At 43.3% G+C, this 26,897-nt stretch overlaps 1 protein-coding gene across 1 annotated transcript; it reads left to right on the top strand.

The window, feature by feature from the left end:
* The first annotated feature begins 483 nt into the window (after positions 1–483).
* On the top strand, positions 484–2,197 carry LOC147886175 (cytochrome P450 78A4-like). The gene is made up of 2 exons (XM_087395419.1): positions 484–1,259; positions 1,344–2,197. Exons 1-2 carry the CDS (start codon positions 579–581, stop codon positions 1,968–1,970), a joined length of 1,308 nt encoding a protein of 435 aa, XP_087251545.1. The 5' UTR covers positions 484–578; the 3' UTR covers positions 1,971–2,197.
* Positions 2,198–26,897: the final 24,700 nt, after the last annotated feature.

Raw genomic sequence — 26,897 nt, 5'->3', positions numbered from 1 at the left:
CAATTCGTAGTGTAAACCTCAGTTTTCACTCTGACCCTGACCCGGAGTACGAAGGGAAGGTTAATGGGCGTGGCGGCTAGAAAAACAACGTTGCATGCGCTTATAAATAAGGGACGGAGCGCCGCCTCAAAACCAGGCTCATCTGGAGCTTTTGCCCTGTGATTGTGGAGCTCATCTTCTTCATCAACAACAATCGTCGTCTGTCTTGTTTGTTCAGTGAGTGTGTGTTTGTTTGTTTGTTTGTATAGCTTCGAAGCTCTTCATCGTTGCTTTGCTTACCACCTTCCATGGATCCCCAAGCTTCCACCTCCCTCGCCATCCCCGCCTTCTTCCCTCACCCCCCCCCCCCCGCTCTCCTCCCTCACCACCTCCTCGCCTTCCTCCTCCTCCTCTCCCTCCTCGCTTCCCTCCTCTCTTGGTCTTCCCCCGGTGGCCCTGCATGGGGCTCCCTCCCCCCCCCCCTTCGCCCCATCCCTGGCCCCCGTGGCTTTCCCTTCCTCGGTTGCCTCCTCCATCTCAGCTCCCTCGCCCACCGCCGCCTTGCCCACCTCGCCCTCGTCCATCGCGCCTCCTCCCTCATGGCCTTCAGCCTTGGCTCCTCCCGGTTCATAGTCGCTAGCTCTCCCCCTTCCGCTAAAGAGATTTTGGTGGGTTCTTGCTTCGTGGACCGGCCTCTTAAGGAATCGGCTAGACAGCTCTTGTTTAATAGGGCTATAGGTTTTGCACCTTACGGTGATTACTGGAGGAAGCTCAGACGGATCGCAGCCACCCACTTGTTTGCGCCCAAGCGGATTGCTGGGCATGAACATCATAGACAGGCTGAGGCCACTGCTATGCTGGATGCCATTGGATTGGAAGCTCAGAGCAGCGTCATTGGTGCTATTCGGGTTCGCCCGTTTCTCCAGCAAGCTTCCCTCAACAGTGTGATGATCACTGTGTTCGGCAAGCGATACCAATTCGGAAGTGAATGCCAAGAGGCACTCGAGTTGCAACAATTGGTGAGGGAAGGTTTTGAGCTCCTGGGAGCCTTCAATTTGGCGGACTATTTGCCCGCTCTTCAGGCTTTTGATCCCCATCACATTTGGGAACGTTGTGCCGCCCTCGTCCCCAGGGTGAATGCATTCGTAGCTAAAATCATTGACGAGCACAGGCTCTCAGCCAAGGACAACTGCAACGAACTTTCGGATTTCGTCCACGTCCTATTGGGGATGCAAGGAGAAGAAAATCTTGAAGATTCAGACATTATAGCTATCGTTTGGGTAAGCTTGTTACTCCTATTCTCTATTGTGTCAATCCAAGAATTCTTGTTTGCGCGTTTCCTAAGTCGTATTGATACTCTGCAGGAAATGATATTTCGAGGCACAGATAGTGTTGCCATATTGCTAGAATGGATTCTTGCGGAGCTGGTACTGCATCCGCATATCCAGGATAAACTTGTCGCCGAGATTAACTCCGTCGTGGGGAGGGGTACAGCTGTGTGTGATTCAGATGTACCCAAATTGTCCTACCTGCAAGCTGTGGTCTTGGAAACTCTGAGACTTCATCCCCCCGGTCCTCTTCTATCGTGGGCTAGACTGGCGATCCATGATACAGAGGTTGCTGGTTACCACATTCCTGCAGGCACCACGGCCATGGTAAACATGTGGGCAATTACTCACGACCCCAGCATTTGGTCAGACGCCCTCGAGTTCAATCCGGAGAGGTTCGTAAAGAGTGACGGAGGGGTGGATTTCGATATCAAAGGAAGCGACTTGAGGCTTGCGCCCTTTGGTGCAGGCAGGAGAGTCTGTCCAGGACGAGCTCTTGGAATGGCAACAGTTCATCTTTGGTTGGCTCGGTTAGTGCAGCGGTTTCAGTGGAGGGAAGATTCAAATAATCCAGTGGAGCTTTCTGAGCATTTGAAGCTTTCATGTGAGATGAAAACTCCTTTGTGTACTTGTCCTGCAGAGAGAGATACATTAAGGAGATGAGAAGCGGCTCGCCATAGAAGGGCAGTGGATAATCGGCCTACAATTTTGGTCTTGCTTTTTCGTAAACGATACTGCAATTTTGCCTTCATCCCTTTGAAAAGAATATTGTTAGCATATGTGAGGGGAGAGGCTGAGATCATGTATCACTAGTATACTTTCTGTATAGTGATCTGCGAGATGTAATTTTCTCTAGTCCATAGCCGGGATGGAGAGAGAGTGCTCTCATGTAGACGCAATTGGAGAATTTAGATGTATCATTTTTGTACTCTGTGTAACGTATAAATTCCTGGTTTGTTCTACTTGCTTTGCGAAATCCAATGCTTTTGTTTATCAACCGATTTCTTGATTTATATATACCGAGAAGCTCTGTTGCCTGATTCCCCAGTTTTCAATGTCACAACTCCGGTTAAATCTAGCGGCTGTAGCATATCAGTAAAGCATCGAAACATTAGCTACAAATGCTTGCGTAACACGACGGAAAAACACTTCGCATTTTATTTATACCGCAACAGCTCTGTTAAGACGTAGACGCTAATTAAGTAGGATATTCCTAAAGTGCAGAAATCCGTTTTAAACTGTCAGACTGGAGCGTCAAAAATGACGTCTATGCTCTAGAGTATGAGTGGCCTTTTACATACACCAAAATTCGCTTTTAACCTTTCCATATAAACAATTGCACACCCATAGCGTCATGGAAGCTTGAATTATCACATGTGCACGAGTGTACACTTGGTTGCCCTATTCACACGAGCTGACAAGGCTCAAAACGAAAATGTTATTTATCAAATTAAGAATTCCAAAGAAATTGCCATGTCTCACATCTAAAATGGATGTTAAAATAATTTAAAATGTGTAAATAGCACTCAAAAGTTTAACAACCTTACATAAATGTATCCTTTGTACATGGAAATCTTCTAGAAATTTGCCTCTTGAGAGCTTAATGAATTCAATAACTTGGACATGATGAACTATACATGGACTCTTCCCCATTATTGATGTTGAATTAAAGAGGAATGTCAAGCATTCATTACACCGTGAGTACATGATTGTTTACAATTGTAAATAATACAGAAAATGCCTTATCCCAAAGATTAAAAATTAAATAAAGTCCATTTTAAAATTCTTATAAGGATTTTTTTCATTTTATGGTAGAAGCATTGGCTTTCACTTGTAAAAAGGGGCCCAACATTGCAATAATTCAAACGCACGATCAACCAATCGAGGCAAGACGCTTATCACACGTAGTATTAGATTCGTCCATAACCAAAATTCCCCGGCCAGGAGAAGCAATGCTTTTATTATAAAGCACAAGTCAATAGAAGCAAAGATCTTTAAAACTTGAAGCATGGAACCAAATGAAAGCTACCCACAATGAATGATGGAATCGGGATGGAACAAATCTATGAGTTTACATGCAACAGATTTGTGGATAGCATTGCAGGTCCTGAATCACACGCTCAAATCATCCGCCAAGGAATCTCTCATTCATTGGCCTATGCAAAACATATGAAAGGTGGTTGGTGATGAGTCCTTTGGCCGCTCACCCAACACGATCAAAAGCTAATCTCACATCTGGTGTAGATCATGAATTTCACAGCTGGTGCAGATCATGAATTTGAGAGAGCCATCAATTGGATGTTCCAATCTATAGGCTTTCAGTGGATCGAGCCATGTGTCTGTTAGACCAAAGCCGTGTAAGTCGATAAGATGAGACCAAGAGAGAGGGGGGTGATGGATAGACACGTAGAGAACAATCAAAACGGTGATGTTGAGGAGGCAAGGTGTAGCGAAGAGACTTCTCAAGTACCAAATCAACACACAATATTTAATCTCCCAATACTTTTGGATCGAATGGTCCATATTGCCCTAATCATCCTCCCTCGAACCTCTCCTTAAGAGATAAAAGAGATAGCATAAGGATATATTTTTAAAAAAAGTATATCTCAGTCCTTGTCATCATATATGTATTCCCCTCCTCTACTTAAATGTGCCATTTGCAATGCCAGCCATGTTACAGAAATTATATTCCTGATATATATCTTGCTTTGGACATTATTATTTTAGTCAAGTGTGACTACCGGGCAAAGTACTCCTTAGGAGCGCACCGGACACGGTGGGGTTCCCAGTGGATACTTTGTGTGGTTAGTTGGGGACGCCTGACTAGCTTGTGTTTCACCATGCTAGATGATCGGTATTGTGGGTGATTCCATGTTAATAATGATGTCGCTAGTGTTATTGGTGTAGTGCTTGATCATTGTGCTTTGAGCACGGTTATGTTGGGATCGGTTGATTCGGTGATTCATTCAATCGATTGTTAATAACTAATGTAATTGGCAGCTTGAGTACAGGTGATGGAACTCATAGCAAGGATTGGAGTTAGTGCGAGGGTACCGATTGAGGTGTCGCACAACGCATTATATATGGCCATGGGCCAATTTTGTATTTGCTTTATTATTACACATTTGAGCAATATATTTTGTAACGGATATAATCCATTTTTGGACCCTAAGATGGCTATGTAAAGCAAATCCCTCATTTTGGAAGGGAGGGATAATTTTGGCTCCTTGGTGCTTTTATGAAATATCATAAATACTCTAGATGAGGAAGCATGAGCCACTCATCTAGGGGGGGGAGATTGTACCCAGTCTACTGTCATTTTCATTGTGTGATGGTGTTCTTCTTCTCCAATTGATAAAGTGGTGACTTTATGTGTGAAAGAAATACCTTTTGGTTTCAGTGGTATCAGAGCCTTGGTGATGCTCTGCATCCTTGGGAAGAAATACCTTTTGGTTTCAGTGGTATTAGAGTAAGTTAATGAGCGAGATCAATGCAGGAAGTATGTGGCAGGTCTAAAGTCTCAGTTGAGAGCCGAGATTAACATGTTTCATCCTCACTCACTGAACTCCATGATTTCTCTTGCAATGAATTGTGAGAGGAAGAATGGGATCCCAAAGGAAGGAAAAGATTTGGAACGGCATGTAACCTTCCATAAGAAAAAGAGATTTGATAAAAAGCCCTTCTTTAAATCTAAAAATGGTTTTGTTCCATAGAAGACAGATTCTTCTTTGAAGGTGAACGGTGGAAATTTTCCAAAGAAAGAAATAAGGTGTTTCAAGTGCAACAAGGTGGGACACATAGCCACTGAATGTCCCGAAAGAAAGAAGACCCCGACGGCGAAAGTGAACATGATTGACGAGACGAAGTAGCCAAGCAAGAGGGAGGTAAGTATAATTATCATGCTCTTCTAAAAATGAAAGGTTTCACTAATGGCAAAGAGGTTGTTATTCTGCATGACAATGGTAGTACACATGATTTCATTTCGGAAAGAGCCTTAGCAAAGCTAAACCTAGAGTCTTTCCCATCTCACTATAAGATCAAAGCTGCTTTTACCAAGACAAAGTACAATTGCACTAGAGAAGTCAAGAATCTTGAAATCTCAATCAAACCCTACAAGGATACACGAGACTTTCTAGTGGCACCCCTATAGGGAGTGGACATCATCTTAGGAATGCCATGGAGGCATCAATATAATCCTAAGATAGATTATGATTCACATCATATGTGGATTGAGAAGGACAAACAAGAAATATGTCTAAAAAGCTCAATGAAACCTGAGATCAGTCCTTTACTCAACCACACACAAGCCAAAAGAGCAATTAGGAAACGTGAGAAGACATATCTAATTTTGGTGAATACGGTAACGGCTACTCAGCCAAACACTAAGCCTACACACCAAAAGTTTCTTTCTCAAATTTTTGATTATTTCTTAGAGGATTTACCGCCTGGTCTACCATGTTCTTGACCTGAAGATCATAAGATAGAAATCTTACCGGGCAATACTCCACCTTGCAAAGCTCCTTAAAGAGTCAATCAGCTAGAACAAAAGGAAATTCAAAAGCAAGTGGAGGAATTGATAGAGAGAGAATTGATAAGACCCAGTAGTTCTCCTTATGGAGCTCCTGTCTTATTAGTCAAAAAGAAAAATGAAACCTATCGAATCTGCATAGACTATCGTGCACTAAACAAAATCACAGTGAAGAACAAATATCCAATCCCTAGGATTGATGATCTTTTTTAGACAAATTGAAAGGGGCCAAGGTTTTCAGTAAGATAGATCTCAAATCCGGCTATCATCAAGTTCGTATGGTAGAAGAGGATATATACAAGACTGCCTTTAGAACTCAAACGGGACATTATGAGTTCTAGTTATGCCTTTTGGGCTAACTAATGCTCCAACTACTTTTAGTAGAATGATGAACTGAATCTTTCTTAAACACCAAGATTGCATGGTAGTATTTTTTGATGATATTCTAGTGTTTAGCAAAGATGTTGAGGAGCATAAGGAACATCTGAAGCTAGTCTTTTCACTCTTGAAAGAAAATCAATTGTACATAAATCCTGCAAAGAGTGGTTTCTTTCAAGTTCAGATAGAGTATTTGGGTCACATTGTATCCACCGATGGGATTCGAGTGGATCCAAAGAAGATTGAATGCATAGTCACATGGCCTAAACCCCGAGATATACATAAATTACGATCATTCTTAGGATTGTGTAGCTTTTATAGAAAGTTTGTCAAGAATTTCGCATACATTGCACATCCATTAACGGACCTTCTTAGAAAAGCTAAGCATTTCTTATGGACCGAGCGTCAAGATAAATCTTTAACAACTTTGAGAGAAGCTCTCACACAAGCTCCTATGTTGCAACTACCCGATTTCTCTAGACCATTCTTTGTAGTTGTAACCGATGCTAGTGGATATGGAATTGGAGCCATGCTTATGCAAGATGGACATCCAATAGCATATGAGAGCTGAAAATTAAAACCAGTGGAATGCAATTATAGTACATATGATAAAGAATTAACCGCTGTTGTGCATGCCTTACGAATGTGGAAATATTATTTGATGAGCGCTGAGTTTCTTATCAAAATCGATCAGCAAAGTATCAAGCATTTGTTGACTTAGCCCATTAATATCCGATAGGCACATCAAGTGGGCATCATTTATACAAAGTTTTCAGCCCATGATTCAATATAAACTTGGAAAAGAAAATACAGTTGATGATGCTCTTAATAGCAGAAAGCCAAGTATTAATCACATCATTGCTGTAGAGACCCAGCCTTTCGAAGGTATGAAGAATTCTTATCAAGGAGATCCAAACTTTTCCAATATATGAAACAAATACGAGAATAATAATTGGAATCCTATGTTGGACTATTCATGCAATGATGGACACCTCGTTTATCAAAAGAAATTATGCATCACTTGAACCTTTAGACAAATTGTAATGGAGGAAATGCACCAACCGCCATATATGGGACATAGAGGAGTGACTGCCACTTTACAAGTGATAGCAAGAGAATTTCATTGGCCTACTATAAGAAAAGATGTGGCTAAGTTTGTAGCCAAATGCATCACTTGCCAGAAGATCAAGAGTTACAAAGGAAAGACCCCAGGATTGCTAATGCCCTTGCCTATTCCTACGCAACCTTGGGAACAAATATCTATGGATTTCATAACAGGATTTCCTACTACAGTGAATCAAAATGATATGATTTAGACGATAGTAGATCGCTTTAGTAAGCAAGCTTATTTTATCCCATGCAAGAAGACTTTAATAGCTCAGCAAGCTGCACATTTATTCATCAAGTATATCTTTGTTCATCATGGCTTGCCAAAGATTATAGTGTCTGTCGAGATTCGAAGTTTTGCTGTAATTTTTGGACTGCATTATTTCATAATCTAGGCACTAAGTTAGATTTCTCATCAACTTTTCATCCAGAATCGAATGGACAAACTGACATTACAAATAATACTATTCTAGATATGATAAGAGTTTGTGCAGGAAGTCAACCAAAGACTTGGGACAAATACATTCATCTCTTACAGTTCGCTTATAATAATGCTCCTCATTTTGTAACTGGAAGGGCACCATTTGAGATTATCTATGGGAAGGTTTTACCTATTCCTATCACATGATTGACCCATAGAGTGGAGGCAGCAAATGCATTTACCCATGACTATCAAAATATTCTCAAAGAGGTTCGAGAAGCCATTGCAATCGCTCAAGAGTACATAAAACAAGCTAATAAGAAATGGAAACACATGCTTTTTAAAGAAGGCGATTATGTACTTCTTTGGATTGAGAAAAGAAGATTGAAGAGTGTTGAGAAATGGCCAGTAATCAAGATGTCCCCACGTTTTTATGGACCATTCAAGGTGATTCAAAAAATCAATGATCTAGCTTATAGGGTTGAATTTCTTGATGATTGGAAAATACATAATGCTTTCCATATCAGCCTCTTAAAGCCCTTCAAAGGACCTTTACCTATTCATCCTATCTATGAAGAGGCTCTATTGATTGTTGATGAAGAAGAAATTCTAGAACCTGAATGCATTATTGATCATCAACAAACCTCGACCCGAAAAGGAAATGTCTATATTAAATACTTGCTCAAATTTAAGAATCATCCGAGAGATGATGCTCAGTGGATGCCTAAGCAGTTCTTTCGAACTTTTCTAGACCTCATTAGTTCCTATAATCAAACATGCAGCTAAGGTCAGTGGCAATCCAAGCAAGAGGGATGTTACGAAATTTATATTCCTGATATATATCTTGCTTTGGACATTATTATTTTAGTCAAGTGTGACTATGGCAAAGTACTCCTTAGGAGCGCATCGGATGTGGCGGGGGTCCCAGTGGATACTTTGTGTGGTTAGTTGGGGACGCTTGACTAGCTTGTGTTTCACCATGCTAGATGATCGGTATTGTGGGTGATTCCATGTTAATGCTAATGTCACTAGTGTTATTGGCGTTGTGCTTGATTATTGTGGTTTGAGCACGGTTATGTTGGGATCGGTTGATTTGATGATTTGTTCAATCGATTGTTAATAACTAATGTAATTGGCGGCTTGAGTATAGGTGATGGAACTCATAGCGAGGATTGGAGGTTAGTGCAAGGGTACCGATCGAGGTGTCACACAGTGCATTATATATGGCCATGGGCCAATTTTGTATTTGCTTTATTATTACACGTTTGAGCAATATATTTTTATAACGCACATAATTCATTTTTGGGCCCTACAATGGCTATGTAAAGCAAATCCCTCATTTTGGAAGGGAGGGATAATTTTGGCTCCATGGTGCTTTTATGAAATATCATAAATACTCTAGATGAGGAAGCATGAGCCACTCATCTAGGAGGCGGAGATTGTACCTAGTCTGCTGTCGTTTTTGTTGTGTGATGGTGTTCTTCTTCTCCAATTGATTAAGTGGTGACTTTGTGTGTGAAAGAAATACCTTCTAGTTTCAAGCCATTAAGACAATAACATCCTTGAGGAAATTTCCTCTTTTGGAGCATAAGGTGCTTGTTTAGCATATGTAGCACAATGTACATACAACTCCCTTGTATGATATATACATGAGTATGAAGTAGTTCCATGACTCTAAAATCAAGCTTCCTTCTATATATTGCAAGATTCATCCTCCATAAGGATGTGCATGATTCTTGGCTTTTGGTTGTCCCACATAGTTTTTAGCATATGTAGAATCAAGATCTTGACACCTGTGTTTGTCATTGAGGTGCAATGGAGATAGTTTTGGCAATTGTGTTTAACAGGAAAGAAACTTCCTTGTATGATTATATCTCTTGTATGAGGATATTCTTCAATATTTCAAAACCACTACCACTATAACAAACATGGGCATCAAAACAATGATAGGCATCAGAATAAATGTTGGTAAAATCTTGATATTATCAACAATACTACCTCAATCTCAACATGGGTTTTTTTTTTCTTCCTTTTTATTGGGAGGGGGTAGGGGCAAATAAATGCATTCATCTAGGCTCTATATTTTTGCTACCAAAACTTTAACATGTGGACCACAAGTTTTCCTTAGCTCATCTTCATTAATACTTTATTCGTACTTGTCAATGAAAGTCCTATAGTTTCAAAGTCAATGCAACAAAGAACATCAAAATCTATGATGATTTTGAACGCTCCTATTCCTCATCCTTTCCCCCTTTAAAATTTCCCTCTCCCTCTCCCCTTTCTCCTTCTTCTATTTCCCTTTCACTCTCCCTCTCTATCTTGCTTCCCCTCTCACCCTATAAAAATTGCATTTCCCCCCTCCCATTTCCTATTTATCTCTACTAAAGACTTTTACTTATGGGAGATTAATCTTCACGACAATAATCATGGGTAGTTTTGAATGCTATTTTGAAAACTTGATGGGCATCATAATAAGCATCGATAAATTATTATCGATATTACTATGGGTGCAACATTTCTTTTTTATTTTTTTTGGTTCTGTTTTGGGGTAGGTGGGGGAAAATAAATGCATTCATCCAAACCATATAACTATACACATTTTTGCAAACTTTGACAAGGTTATTTGTGTGTAGGCTTTCACTAGCTTTCAAAGTCTTGGAGCGTTTATCCCATTGTTACGACATTGTTCTTCTTCACGACCCTACTTGCCACAATAATCACAACCCTTCTTGCTTTTTCTTATACATGACCCTACTTGCCACAATAACCACAACCCTTCTTGCTTTTTCTTGAAGTGGTACCTTTCTTTTCTTTAGCTGAGTAAGCATTTTCTCCCCATTATGTTAGAGATTACTCTCTTCTCTCCTTAGCCAACAATAATGAAACAACATCGAGAAATCATCATCCAAACATATAATTTGGATCGTTTCTAAATACCAAGAGGGAAGGCCTGCAAGAATAATTTCCTTTTTATCTTTCTCATCAACTCTAGATCCTAGAGCACCTAATTTATTTTAGCAAAATGTTAAACAGCTCTTGCTTTAGAGATGCCTTCAAATGCTTCATCCTTACCTTGAACAAGGATTCAAGCATCATCTAGTTGTCCGCAACTATCTTTTTAATGTTTTGATGATGGAAATAATCCTCGCCTAGCATCCCAATTGCATTCTCATCCTTTGTTTACCAAGCCATCTTCTCTACTTCATAAGTCATAAGTTTCATATTGGGTCCAAAGGCCACACTCCATAGGTTCTCCTGCATGAGCCATGATACAGTGGAAAGTTGCCAAGAGGCAAAATTGCAGCTGTTGAAGAACTTCAAGATAGAATCTTCCCCTTTCTCCTTCTTCAAGGAATTCATAGTAGCTACCATCAATTCACAATTAACTCACAGAAGAGAAAGATTACTTACAACTACTTAGGTGATCTAGGAACCAATACTCAAGACCTCTCAAACTCGCAACCAATAGAGTCAAACCCTTTTTTAATAACTCAAGGGGCCTCACAAATCCCCTTGAGTAGACTTCATAGAAAATATAGATTTAGACAACTCTACAAGCCTTTTAAGCCTCAACAATCACATCCTAAATAGCACATAGAATTTTCACAAATCCTTTGACACCTCTCAACACCAGTCTACCAAATAGAATCAACACATCAATGCCTCATAACCTCCTATTTGTCTTTATCTAATACCACTATAAGAATTTAAGAGCAATCTATATCTTGTTCATGCTAAAATAATATGAAAACCAAATCATGTACACAACCATAACCTTGCATAAATCAAAGGTGATGATAACAGCTCGGTTTAAGTATGATGCAATAGTTAAAAAACTAAGACACAAATATGATTCCAAATGATGAGCTAGTCTATTAACATGACTCTGATAGCCAAGGTGGACATGCCTCACCTCTATTAAGTTAGTTGGCTACAAAAGACTGGATGGCATAGATGACTAGAGACCCTAATGAGTAGCTACTCTGAATGCTATTACATCTTAAAGAAAGATGTCACTTAACCAACTCTTAATTATTCCCATCTTTCTATAAGCAAATGATGTGGTGTTGGTATCAGACATAGTGAACCATGTTGGAGCCGATAGGCAACTTATGCCTTCTATGTTAGTCGGTGAATCAATTTGATAGATTAATGTGTTAAAGGATATATTACATTAAAAAATACAGGTGCATCTAATAGCTTTAGAAGGCTTTTGTGAGAGCCACACATGAAGGTCAATCTAGGTAAAACCAAGGTCATGATCTTCAACAGAAATGAGGCTCAACTCTAGCAGGAGGCCTTCATGATTTGTAGAGGAGCTCGTGGAGATAGTCAAATATTACATGTGCTAAGGTGCATTTTCACAGGCCCCACGTTTACCATGAAGCTAGTAGCTAATGAAGGCATGCTTCTATGTCAAGGCTAGAGAGGCAATGAATCCTAACTATTTCTCAATAAACTTTCGGCGTGCTAAGATGACATCACTCATCTCTAACTCCCTATACACTAGCAACTCTATATGCATGCGCTTTTTAGGAAATTGATTATCATTCCCTTATCTTCTCCCATTTCCCATTTCCAACATCCCATTTCCCTTACCCTCTCTCTTTTTTATATGTCCCTACAATATCCTCTCACCCTGAGCCCATTTTCCCATCCTCAAACCCCGCTCCCATTTTGCCTCCCATCCTTTCCTTCTTGTTAATAGCCACAACCATGGAGCATGGTGATGGATTTGGCCATATGGATTTTGAGCCACAAATGGCTCAATGTCAAGCTAGCCTGATGGGGTTTGACCAGCAAATTGCTCAACATCATTTTAGTCTTACGGGATTTGAGCCTCAAATGGCTTAGGATAGAGGCAAGTATCGGATTGTCAAGGATAACACAAGAACCATTTGGATCCCGTATATGGATAACAAAAGAGCCATTTGAAGACAAGAGGAGGTTGAGAGAATGACTTGGCACCATAGGGGCCCAAGTGGTTGTAACAAAAGAGAGACGAGAGATATAGTGGTATAAGGAAAAGGGTTGGCCCTCCCTTCAAAAGGTGATATGTATGAAAGGCCAAATGGTTGAGTTTGGTCTTCATTGTTGTATGCACAAGTTTGGAATACAAGCTCCCTTCTCTTTCAACAATAGTGTCTTTGGGTGTTCTCTTGTTTCCAATGTAGTGCCTTTGTGTTTGCCACTCCATCCCCCTTCATTCTTCCCTCCCCTCTCCCTCTCCCTCTATTCTCCTATCTCCCCTTCTCCCTCTCTTCTCTCTTCTCCCCCTTCCCTCCTTCTCTTGTGAAACACATTGCAACAATTCGGGAGCTGCTTGAGTGACACTTGCAGGCGGCTTGTGCTTTGCATTGCTCTCACAAGGAGTATCTTGGGGTGGAGGCTCCATCGGCATTCCTTAAAGATCCCCATGACACATGAGTCACCGTTGAGACTACACATCTTTGGCCCACTGCTGCTGGGGAGTTCAAGGTATGATTTTGCATTACATTGCCTTCTTTCATCATCTACCCATTGTACATTGTTTCAAGCTTAACTTGGAGCTTTGTTAGTGGAGTTGTAGGAGTGGAATGAGTGAAGAAGTGGAGTTTTGGTGGAAGGAAAAAGAAGAAGTCATTGTCTATTGGAAAGCATTTTTTATCATGTGAAGCTTGTTTTTAATGTTTTTTAGTGTTTTGAATTGATAAGAAGATAGTTTAGAGGATTTCTAAGGGGTATGTGATAGCAAACTCCAACAAAAAATGCAAAAGTGATGCTTTGAGTGAAATTTGAAGTTGAATTGGAAGGAGAAAATGCCACCTTTTTCAAAAGACCCCTTTTGTCATTCAAATGTTGTTTTTTTTGTTTTTTGCATTGGGTAGGTAGATTAGGTAGTTTGGCATCCCCCCATCACAAAAAAACTTGAAGAAAAACTCCGAAATTGTCAAGAATAATAAAAAATCAATCGGCGACACTTCGCATCCCTATCCCCATAGGTCATCGCCTTAGCCCCTATTCCCACGACCCATCACCTTAGCGCTATCCTGTCGGTCTTGAACATGCATTGACCCGTCGGCTTACGCTTAACCCCATGACCTAACAATTGTTTGCCGACTAACCTGTCACCTTATTTAATACGTGTTAGAAGCTGCTATCCTGCTGGTCTGACATGTGTTGACCCATGGCCTTGAGCCTATGCCCATGACCCGTTGGCTGTCAACCCTACAACCATTGCAATTTTGGCATCCCTCTGAGTCAGCTAACTTGTTGATCGTTGACCATTGCCTTAAGTCCATTCCCATGACCCGTTGGCTTACGACCAACCCTCCTATCATTGTCATACATCCTGCCAACCTGATCATCCTATCGCCTCTTGCTTTAGTGCTAATCCCAGGACCGTGGGCATACCATCCTCACCCACAACCCACTGACACGTGCCAATAGTGTATCCCTACACCCATCTCCATACTTCTATCCCTATGCCCATTGCTATAGGTCTATCCCTACACCCGTCACCTTAGAGCTAACCCTACAATCATGGGGATTGCTCTAGGGACAGAGCCACTATAAAAAATATATAGAATTAAATTTGAGGTAGAGTGTATCTCCACGAAGATCTTATACATGCACTTCAGGTCTGGAAGAATTTTGTCCAAGGACTCGAGCCTGAGGATAATGTTTCAAACTACGCTTAGCCCACTTTTCATCCTACTTTCAGATTGGCTCCAATCGAGACCTCCATTCCTAGCTCTCACTCAGTGTTAGGACCTCGATGTGAGGACCCCTCTAGCTCTGACAAGATAGATAGCTTGAACGAGGAAATGCAAGGCTCCGTAGCCCTGAGGGCTTCTAAAGGCCCGTACTCTAGCCTTATTCCACCTCATTCTCCTACTCCTTTTGTAGCCTCCAGGTTAAGAGGTACGATATCCATGTTTGGATGGCTAGGCCGAACGAATTCAACAGATATGGAGAACCCTTTTGCCAGTATGTCTACAGAAAAGGGAGGCCAACAACAACCAGCTCTTGAGCCACAGGTAGAGATTGAGGGCGCCTTTGTGGATTGAAGACCCACAACCTTCACCAAGCACCCTGACCTAGAATGCATGGATGATGAAGACCCATGGATGAGAGACTTCACAGGGTGAAACGCTAGTTGAGGAAACGCATGAGACTAAGGGGGAACTCTTATGAACTTCCAACATTTAAGGTGCCCTTGACATTCATTGGCTACGTGGTCCCGCAAGTTCCACCTTATAGACCTATGCAAGGAACATCCGTGTAGATGCCTAGTGACCCGCTTCCTCCTAGAGGTTGCCAGTTTACTCCCGTAGCTATAGCCCCGATGTATGGGGGAGAAGGCTTCACAACCCCAATGTCGGTACCAAAAACCCAATGGATCCCGCCACCAGGGAAAGTCTTGAGGTCACCTCTATGACCCATTAGGTCCACAATAGCGCTGCCTCCACACCATGGTGCTATCGGATGAGGCGATGCACATCTTGGTGAATGCATTAGGAAGTGGAGCCTGATTAATCAATTATATGAGGTGAAACAGAATGACAAGGAATTCCTCTGTGATTACATCACTAGGATCAAACACCTCAATTCCCACTGAGAGCCACATGAGAGGATGAGCGGCGAACAATTGTTGCCATGCTTCCTCATTAGATTGGTAGACCTGAAGCTGCATGACCACTTAATGGTGATGAATGCCACTTCCTTTGAACTCTGCTAGCAAAGTAGCCATCCATATAAGTGATAATATGATGGATCGGGTTTTCCAAGACAAAGCTACAACTCCATCCAAGGTATCACAATCGGTAAGGTCTTCTAGTATGGAGCCTACCAAGAAGGAGAACAACGAACCTAAGGGCTTGGATATGAGCGAGTCGGCCTCCAATCTACTGAATCAGCTGGGCCTATAGTGGAAGTCAAGAACCTCCAAGGAAACACTGAGTAACCCCCACTTATTTCCCAAGAGGGATAATGTTTAGTGCGGGGTATGCAACAGCAATCACCCCACCAATGAGTGCCCTCACCTTAGGGCAACACAAACACTCTATTCTACACACTATTATAGATGGGGAAAGCATGATGCCTCCCAATGCCAATTTTCAAAGGTCCTTTCTCAGTCGATCTATCAAATGAGACCCCTATTAGCCCTGACGGCCCCACCCAACTCGATGAATGCACAAGGCACCCCTCTAGCCAATCCAAGGCAATATAGGGCACAACAGGCTCCCTTACTGCCACCTATTTCGGGCTTGCAACCGCCCCTACCTCATATAACCCCAATCAATCAAGTGTCGATGGAGGAACTACCCAATGATTGGGAGGAGCCAGATCATGAGCACAAACACCTTGACTATTAGCTTGTGAGGAGGGAAGTGACATCATAAGTCACTACCTCCTACATGAGGATCAACATGTCCCAATGTTCCAGATAGTACCCATGGCCATGCAGGTAAGAGACATGAACTATGTGGCACGAAGGCCCCTAATCCAATGCTATACTTGCCAAGGTCCACACAGGGCAAGTGAATGCCCATATAAGGGCTCAATGAACCCCCCCCGTGTCATGCTTTAAATGCCAAGGGCTGCATTTTCTAAAGGACTGCCCATATAGGGATCTTACCCTGGTGGTTTCACCCACAACCGGCCCCATGCCCTTGTGTGCTAGGTGCAGAGTGGAGCATTTATTCAAGGATTGCCCCTTGAGGAGACAAGCAACTCCAGCCACCCTGCCCAAGAGTACTAGCATCAATTTGTTGCATATTGAACAAAGTCAAGTAGCGGCAGTACCTTGAAGGCCATCATGAAGGCCAGGGTCATAGGCAAGGAAATGAAGAAGCAAGCAAGGACAGACAAACATCTATGCCACAAAACCCCGAGGTGCCCCAATCCCTCCGCAGACAAGGTCCAAGAGGGTCACTAGGGTGGGCGAAGGAATGAAGCAAGTGCTCATCCAAGATGGTTTAGATGAGGAGATAGCCACCCTTGCCACCTCCTCTACCTTTGGACGAGCCCTCTTCTAGGAGGACGCCCCTGTAACAAGATGTAAACAAGCCACCACAGGCCCAAGGCCTCACACCCCCACCGTCGTATACAGAAACATATCTAGACCCACAGCCTTGGTAAACCAACACTTATTAGATGCTCAATCAGAACTTGGTACGAGAATGCCATGAGAAATTTGAGCATAGGCTCAAGGTTAACCGAGGGTCGGATACCATCCACCCGAACACCTGACAACTCATAGAGGGACAAAGGCACTTAGAGTGCTAGAGAGGGTGGAAGAAGAGGAACTATCCAGCTTCGTTAAATCAGAGGCTCGAGACTTGATGCAACAAATGTTCTAAGAGGACCCAGTGCTACAAGACCTAAGAGAACAAGGAGACATCTACAGTCTCAAGGATCCTCTATCAATAGGTAGGGAGACCTCTCAAGAACCATGCGATAGTGATAGGTTAGCCGCCTTCCTCTCCAAAGAGATTAAAATTCCAATTGCATCCTTTTTAAGAGGGAATCTTACCCTCTGGTGAGACCTTTCAAACTGGATGAATGGGCAATTCTCCTGCCCCAAAGTCCTACCAGCCTCGAAGTCGACCAACCGCAGGAGGAGAGCCAGAACCTACCCAAGGTCCCCATCAATAAGTTAGGCCAATACTTCGAAGCTAATGATACTAATGCAACTATCCACATAACATACCAGAACCAAAAGGTTGACACCATCTTGGATGGGGGAGAAGGTGTGAGTATCTGCACCAAGGAATGTTGGGAGAGGTGGGGAAAACCCTCCCTCGAGCAAACCCACCTGGAAGTGAAGCTAGCCAACGACGGAACTGCTAAACCCCTGGGAGTCCTCACAAGTATTAAGATTAAGGTATTTGGCTTCATGTACCCTGTTAGATTTGTAATTATGGACTTTACCCAGTAGCCTGGATATGAAGCCATCCTAGGCAGTCCCTTCCTGTGGATGTTTAGAATCATACATGATTGGCGCACCAACAACATCTATTTATGACATGAGGAGAAAATCGTGCGAGTGGACTTGCATACATACAAGGCCCACTGTCAGGACAACTATTTGCCATAGAATTTGACACAAGCAATAGGACTGCATCCCCTAAACTATTCCAAACTTGTGAGAGAGAAGGTGATGATGAGAAGGAGGTAGATGAATTTTGGTATGCCCCTCTCCCCGATCCAGAGTTCTCTCAAAATTGGATGCACATTCTGAAAAACATCGATGTCCCAGAAAGAATAGAATTCCAAATAATAACCCCTTACATGAAGAGTTGAGCACAATGGTGCCCCTCAGAATGTTTAACATGCTCAAACCCCATGAGGTGAGAAGAGGGACACTCAGGGTCAAATCAGACCTCCACTAGCTAACATATGTAGGTGTCACTACTGCTCACCATGAGTTCTCCTCCAATTGGGGATCTTGATTGAGTAAAGTTACCTCTCCACTCAACTCCATAAGTGCCATGAAGGAGCCCCCCTCAGGTGCGAAGCTCCCAATTTCCAAAAGGTAGAAGGTTCCCACTAGGGCCAAGAGGGACACCACCCCAAGAGGAGTGGAGGAGGAGGATGAAGAAAAGGAGGACCTACGACAAGTACCTTCCCATTACAAGGCCTATATAATTGAGGATCCCAAGATCTTATACTAGCAGGCCAAGAGAACCCACAAAGAAGGGTGCTTCCAAGTATATGACAGCCCACCTAAGGTTAAGGAAGTAAACCTGGCACTAGAAGGGGCGGACCCACAACCAGTATACATAGCAGATGACCTCACCCCAATGAGGAGCATGCTTTAATTACCCTCCTTTGAGAGTACAAGGACTGCATGGCCTAGAAGTACACAGATATGAAGGGTGTGCCTGCTGCAATCGTGCATCATACCATACCCATGCTAGATGATGTCAAGCTAGATGGTCAACGTCCCTATCCTATGAATCCCAAATATGCGCTCATAGTGAGGGAGGAGATCCAAAAACTCATAGATGTGGGATTCATCTATGAGAAAGAGCATACAAACTGGGTGTCATGATAGTCCTAAAGACAAATGGAAAGATTCGAGTATGCATGGATTTGAAAAAAGCCAATGTCGCTACAAGGCATGACCACTATCCCTTACCTTTCATGGAACATGTTCTAGAAAGAGTAGTCGGGAAGGAAGCTTATAGCTTCCTAGATGGATTCTTGGAATACAATCAAGTATCTATCGCACTCTATAGGATCAACATAAAACTACCTTTGCAATCGAGTGGGGTGTGTATGCGGCCAAAGTAATGATATTCGGACTTACCAATATGCCCGCCACATTTCAGCGGCAGTTGATGATCACCATCTTCAAGGAGTACCTAGGGGACTTTGTAGAAGTCTTCTTGGATGACGTGTGCATTAAATTGACATGGATGAACACCTAAGATACTTGAAACTAGTCTTGAAGAGATGCAGGCTATACCAGATATCCCTGAATCCCCTCGAGTGTCAATTCTGGGTTAAACACGACGTGATTCTTGGTCGCGCATAGTGTCCAAGAATGACATCTCCATGGATTACAAGAAGATCAAGCTCATCCCAGATTTAGCTCCCCCCACCAATGCCAAGGGAGTGCAGTGGTTTACGGGTCGTAAGGGCTATTATCAAAGATTCATCCTGTTTTACATAGACATAGTGTGGCCATTGTACAAGCTATTAGTAATCTTTGAGTGGACCAAGGAATGTCAAAAATCCTTTGAAACCCTCAAGCTAGCTCTGGCCACAACATTGATATTACGTGCCCTGGTCAATGATCGAGGAACTCATTTCCTAAATGAAACTATAGCGATCCTCACTAGCAAATTCATGATCATACATAGGAAGTTGATGCCATACTACCCTAGGTCAAATGGCTTGGCTGAGAGCTCGAACAAAACATGCTACAAGATTATAAATTACACCACTGAAACTAGTCGTACCGAAGGCAATTCCAAGGTCCCAACAGCCTCCAATGCTCCTAACTTTGACCCTCAAAAGGAATTCCAGGCAAAGATAGTGCAAAGTTCTAATCTCAGTGACAGCAAAGCCATGCTGCAAGCTACTCCTCCACCCCTACCTCCTAGACCTAACGCCAGGTGCCCCACCTAGAAATGCTGCGAACAATAGGTACATGACGCCATTCTCTATGCACAATGCTAATTCAATAGAAGTCAACGACCTCGGAAGACCAAAGCAAGGGAAGGGTCTTCATCCCTTCTTGGCCTGCACCAACATGGGCAATCCCATCCAAGAAAAGAGCTCGATGCCACCAATCGCATTGAGTGCAAATGCCAATTTCACCACTCCATGCATAGCGACCTCACAAGCGTTGTGTTGCAACAAAGCTCTTGGAAGCCTAGGGCTACTACCAAGGTAATCGGAGTCACTTGGGTCCAAAAACTTCCAACGACACTGAATACGTGGTCCCAACTTGCTAGGGTTTAGAAGGTAGTAACACAAGAACCTATGTCAACTCTGGATGCAGTCCCACAAGAACATACCCTCGAGCCAAGCGAATCAAACAAGCCCCCAAGCCTAAGGAGTCTCATGATTCCACAAATAGTCCAGCCCAAGGAGAAGGTTGCCAAGGTCCACGAGGAAGCAACACAAGAATCAACCCCTAAAATCGAGGTAGTTACACAAGAACCTTCCTCCTGGCCCATACGCATGCCATCAAAAGTCACATCGCTCAGGGCAGCACCCATAGTGCTGCCTGGACCAACCCAGCCTACCAAATCAAAGGTCATGGTACCACAAGAACCCATGGGCCTTATGCCAAGGGAGGTCCATCAAAGTGGACACCGCAACGTTGGTACACAGCTAACAACCAGGATGATGAAAAAACTCAACATGTCCTCTACTTGGTTGGTGATGGTGTATGCTGCTATTTGGTATTCATCTCCATTGCATTTCACATAATCACCAAGTCTAGGTCTAGGTGAGTCTATATGGTAGGCATATCACCCGCATGCACCTGTAGCTCACAATTCCTCAGTAATCCAATGCACCCACTCACATTCACGGTCAGCATTAGGTGAATACGACCATTACATTTATGGTGCATTTTCTTCATGTTTTGCATCCTTGCATGCTGACCTCACGATTCTATGCATCACCTAGTCAGTTCACCCCATTTTTCCCTTCGTGCATCACCCTCAGCATCAGCAGCCCCCTCTTTTTCCTTTTTCCCTTTTCCCCTTTTTTTCCCTTCTAGCTTTTTTGCCCCCCTTCCCCTTTGACAACTGCTATCCCCATGGGTCATCGCCTTACTGCTACCCCCACAACCTGTTGCCTTAGTGCTATCCCCGTGTCCCATCGCCTTACTGCTATCCACATGAATCGTTGCCTTACTACTATCCCCATGGTCGTTGCCTTACTACTATCCCCACGATGATCGCCTTACTGCCATCCCATTGGCCATTGCCTTACTGCCATCCTGTTACCATTGCCATCGCTCCTATCCTACCGACCTGTTGTGATATCCCCATGACCTATCACCTTATGCCATCCCCACAGTCGTAGGGATACCAACAAATATAAAAGGCCACCCTATCCCCCCAGGTCGTTGCCTTAGCACAAACCCCAAAACTTTGTCAAAATTCTGCCAGATCTTCGTCAGCCCCCTGTCTATTTCCAGACTGCATTTAAGCCACCCTTGAATGTCCTCAGCCTCATCCTCCTCCACTGACTCTCTTCTCATGCAATGGCCATCCTTTTTTCCCATGGGTCATGACAAAAAGTTCTTCAAATTCGTGATCGAACTCGGCCTCCACCCCCCTACTCCATTGCCCACTAGCCCCTCAGAATCCTAGAGCAAACCCTTAGGGACAACATGGATTCCCTCAGACAACCTGGTAGAGAAACTGCAAACTGAGAAGGAAATCTCAACACAATAGGCCTCCCAGGAACCATCAACATTAGTTGTGACCACCCCCTCAAAGGCATCTAGGAAGCATACCCCAGCTCCAACATAGGGGGAATACAAAATCATAAGGTCCTTGACCCACTCGCCACTCAGAGAAACCTGGCTACAACAACTCAACGGCTGTGCCATCCACTCAAAGTAATCAGCACACATGCTCTAGTGGTGGGGTTGACCCAAGTCAAACACACGGACTACCACTAATCGATCATGCCCAACATCCTTGCAAGGTTGGAAGCGCCACAGGTGACCAGCTGGGTAGACTACTTTTGCACGTAGATGCGGAAAGACATCAAGACGCACGGTGAGGTCCTAGGCAGCCCGATCCTATATATGCTCGTGCTCTACCACATGCTGGGGCAACAACCGTGCCGATTGGATATGGGTTGGATGACAAAGCAACCACAGGACCTGTTCCAACAGAAGAAGAGGAGACGGTGACTGTACCCAAACGACCAAGAACAGATCCGAGTCCCACACCCTCTAGTCTTCTCGCTCAGCCACCCCTTGATAGCCAACTATGTGCCCAATATGAAGATCACTAGGTGCAGGAATTCCTATGAAGGCAACAACATCTCGAGCACTCTGTTTCGCACTCTAAGGGCAAGGCCACTTGCCAGGACCCCATCAGTGTCAAAGACTTTCTTGGGGACAATACTATACAGATTGGCCTTCACCCTCGAGCCCAAGGCACTACGGACACACCCTCTACTCCCCAGATCACGAACACAGCTTTCGTCTGACCCAGGAGACTACCTCCTTCATCATTGGATCTTATTCATCCCCATGTGCCAGGCTCACAAAAGCCCTCCAATTTTGTAGCACACCACGGTACCAGACACCGGGTGCCTACAACTCCATGTCAGTAGAGCAGCTCTCAAAAGCCAATCATATGGAGCTCCAGCTATTGGATGTGATGGCCTAGCTCCTACAGGTAGCACGAACAATTTTGTAGAGGAGCCAAGAGCATGGCTCCAAGTTGTCACCCTCTCTCCTCCTAGCACAACTCAACACATGCGATAGCCACACACTTATGGTTGTCACGAAAACTTCCCTCAATAGAGTAGAGGAATATCAGCATGCCAAGGCCAAAGATTTGGAAGTTTCCCTCACCAAGCTCAAGGATGAGCTTCCTGCCAGTAAGTCCGTGGTGCAAATCCTCATGGACCAGTTGGATAAGGCAGAATCCAACCTTCGTTCCATGGAAGAACGAAGGGTGCAAGCCGAGGAACAACCCGCTAGGCTCAGGGAGGGTTCCAATAGATAGTTACAAACCCTCCAAGATCTCCTAGCATAGGAGCACACCTTCACAGTCAACATGCAAGCAGAGAACGAGAGCTTGCACACCTCTGGCTGCACAAAGGAATCAACATTGGGAAGACAGAGATCAGCATGAATTCTCAATGTACTGGGAGGTCTCCACATAGCTCATCACTTACAATCTCACCCCACACACCGTCCCCCAAACACTCCAAATGCACTTCGATGCACTCTGGGCATAGAACCTTATCTTCCACATAGACCTCACCGCCCCTCTTCCGCCCAACATACTCTAGCAGACTATCCTCTGCTGCAAACCCGATCACTATCACCCCATCCTTGCCATGTCTGATTTCTCCCTCAACCTTCAACCCATCAGTCTCCACTCCTCTGCCCCTTCAATCTTCAAACCCTCGCTACCCACCCCATCCTGCCAAACTTCCACACATGATGTCGGGTAATCACAGAGTCCATAAATTATCCACAGGACAATGAAGTGATGCAGTTAGCGAAGCCTGATGACCTTAGCCCATGGGTCTGTAGTCCCGACAGCCTCCAAGCTAACATAAGTTGGATGTAGACCTATGGCCGGGCCTTTGCCATCCAAATGGAAGGAGACCTAGTTGCATACCGTTCCACCTCCGACCATCTCCTTGAAATCATCATTTTGTATAATTGGGTGCTACAGGCTGTCCAGGACTCCCTCGAGTCCTTGGTTAGTAATTTTGAAACCATTCATGTAGCCTACCTCAAAGATGTTACTGAGGAGGAAGGGGTGGAAGCCATAGCTATCTTCAACTCTACCGCCCCCCCCACCAAAATTCCACAACGACCTCCTATAGATCTCACCCAATCCCCCCACCAATCCCGTCCCACCCCCTCTCCCCCACACAAACCTTTGAAATACTCCTGTAATGCTTCCAACACAAGCTCTGCACAGCATGAGACCTCCGAGTCCATTTCCTCTGATGCTCCTATCGACCTTTCGGATGAGGCACTCAACACACTCCTGAAGCTGGCAAATTTTGTACCTATGCCCATTGATCCATCACCTACAGGGATTGCTAAGGAGGAACCTATGCCAAATGATGACGATGTCCCTCCAACAACCCCCTGATGTCCCTCCAACAGTTCCCCTTATTTTCGCTCAAAGATGTCCAATGGCAACTCGATCTGGTGTCCTTCCAAGGCCTACCTGACAGTACCCTAATGCATCATTGGAAGGCCTAAGCTTTAAGTCTCTTGCCTCCATCTCTACAAAATCATGGAAGTTTGCCCCCTCACTCAGTTCATTACCTAGTCCTTCAATGACTGGCGGCAAGCCCATCTGAAGCGCACACATGGCGGTTACCACTTATCCCCCGATGCACCTGCTTTCCTCACCGACTCAAACACCAGCCTTCAACCCCAATGGCACATCCCCTTTTTGAAAAAGGAGCAATTTTGGTGCTACTATCGTAGCGCACACCTCAAGCGGCAGATCCATACCCTTTGCATATCCATGGAATGATGATGTGGACTTGGGTCCACTTCGGAGAGCTCCAACGAAAGGATCCGAATATTAAGACTCAGAAGGGATTTTGCTTATGCCTGTAGTCATTCAACGACACCTACGGCTCTGTTCCATACCCCGTCGTGGTTGCAACAGTCCACTTTAACTGCCTCATCCTCTTGCTCCTCCATGATCTCCCTGCCCACAGCCGAGCCATTGATGACAAGCTCCATAATCTCAACAACCAGATAGTCTTCAAGCTGACATCGGCCCCTCTCTAGGATCCTCTACCTTTGAGTTTGCAATCTCCATGGCCATCACATTCGCACCTTCGAGGACATGCATGCCATTCACTTTTGGAAGTTTCACTCTTATTTCACGCGGATTACCCCCCACCAATTGGATTGCTATGCAGTCCTCCAGACAGTCCTCTCCACCCACCTACTCCAATGTGGCTGATCCGAGGATGGCCCAGTAATAGGAAGGGGGGCATGTTAATAGCCACAGCCATGGAGCACAGTGACAGATCTGGCCATATGGATTTTGAGCCGCAAATGGCTCAACATCAAGCTGACCTGATGGGGTTTGAGCCACAAATGGCTCAACATCGTTTTAGTCCTGTGGGTTTTGAGCCTCAAATGTCTTAGGACAGAGGCAAGCACCGAGATAATCCAAATTGGACAGGATAACACAAGAGCCATTTAGATTCCGTATATGGATAACACAAGAGCCATTTAGAGACAAGAGGAGGTTGAGAGAATGCCTCCCTCCTTCCATTTTATATCCTCAGGGTAGTAGGAATATTGTATAATGTTTTGGCATATAATATATATCATAGGAGGTCTTTTATAGGCCCTTTGAAGTATGTATCATGGTCAGGTACCTAAAATATAGAAGGTTAAATGTGTGCATACATTAAAAACTTTATTTTAGAGGAGTTTTTATACATTAGGGTGTTCCTCATTGATCTCAAAAATGTATTCCATCCTCTCCCGTTCTCTTTCCATCATCCCCATCCACTTCCCTTCCCATGTCTTTATGCGTTCTCTTCTTCCCATCCCTTCTCTCATCCCCTCCCATTTTGCCCTTCTTCCTCCCATTTCACCCTCCATTCCCTTGAAATGTCTTGAACTACAAATATCATTGGAACTAATATAATTTCTTCCAAAATACTTGAATTAAACTTGAAGCAAGTTGAAGGTTTTTAATGAGAATCCGATTGTCCTAACTTTGAGTGCATTTCAAAACTAAATAATCCTCCAAGAAAATGTACTTCCATCAAGAAACTATATAAAATAGCCAATACCATGGTTATAAAAGTAGATTAATGAAGAAGAAGATGTGTATGATCATAACAATAATGGAGGTGGAGATCTATGGGTTGGGCATAAAGGCAATATTTGAAAAGAAGATATTAATCGGTTTTGGAAAAAAAAGTATCTCAAATCATGAATAAGAGAACAAAGAAGATATGAAGCCTGTGATTGAAAGCCATGAAAAAGAGCAAAAGAAGATTTGCATGCTGATCGTTTGATCTTGTTTTTCCCAACATTTCCAATCAAAACCAATATTCTCTATCCTTTTCATTCTTGTCTTGATGAATCTCCACATCCAAGTAGGTAGTCGAGGAAGAACATGCATATGATAGTGATGATAATAGAAGAATGAGCATGGATCATTGGAAATAAGAATAGAAAAAAATAGAGATCATGAATGATAGAAGCAACAAGATCCATAGGACGTGACTGAAAACAAGGAAAAAGAGATTATGGAGATGGGTAGGAGATGAGGACAAGAATGGAAAAGAGGTTTTTTTCAAAAATCACGAATAAGAGAAGAAAGAAGTGCGAGAAGAGACCCAGAAACTTAAAAACAAAAAGAAGATAGTGACTAGTCTATTTTGAAATGTTGAATAATAGAAGAAAGAAGGTCCATAGGATATGACTAAAAACTAGGAAAAAGAGACGATGGAGATAGGTTGGGGATGAAGACAAGAATGAAAGAGAGTTTTTTTTAAATTTAAAAAGCTCGAAGAATAGAAGAAAGGAGTCCGAGCAGGAGACCCAGGAACTAAAAACAAGAAAAAGAAGATAGTGACTAGTTTGGTTAAAATGTTGAAAGAAATGACAATGAGCACATGAGATTCTATCTCCATTTTTCTCTCTTTTCCTTGATTTTAGTCATGGGCCTCTTCCTTTGCTTCTTTTTTTTAAGCCATGGGCCTCTTCCTTTGCATGTTATTGTTATTGTCATACACATGTCACTCTACTTGTAAACCCATTGTGTTAGAGAGCTCAGAGCTTTCTAATGTAGTTCTTTTCTTTAAGGATAAATAGTAGAAGAAATGGACTTGTTTTGATTGTTGATTACTAAGTGTCATATTTTGCATGAACATTCAAACAAATACTTTTCTTTAAGTATTGCATGTTTTATTCATTTGCATCATAGGTAATTAAATAGACTAATAGCGT

The sequence above is a fragment of the Dipteris shenzhenensis genome, chromosome 24, assembly GCF_047967505.1.
Source record: "Dipteris shenzhenensis isolate YYH24624 ecotype China chromosome 24, Dip_SZ_1.0, whole genome shotgun sequence".
NCBI lineage: Eukaryota > Viridiplantae > Streptophyta > Polypodiopsida > Gleicheniales > Dipteridaceae > Dipteris > Dipteris shenzhenensis.
Note: the sequence above shows the minus strand (reverse complement) of the source record. Positions and strands in the feature narration are given on the sequence as shown.

Bases quoted from the DNA above. Each gene is read 5' to 3' on its own strand.
- LOC147886175 (XM_087395419.1), top strand. From the start codon at position 579: ATGGCCTTCAGCCTTGGCTCCTCCCGGTTCATAGTCGCTAGCTCTCCC. The intron at 1,260-1,343 runs GTAAGCTTGTTA...GATACTCTGCAG, and splicing joins ACATTATAGCTATCGTTTGG to GAAATGATATTTCGAGGCAC.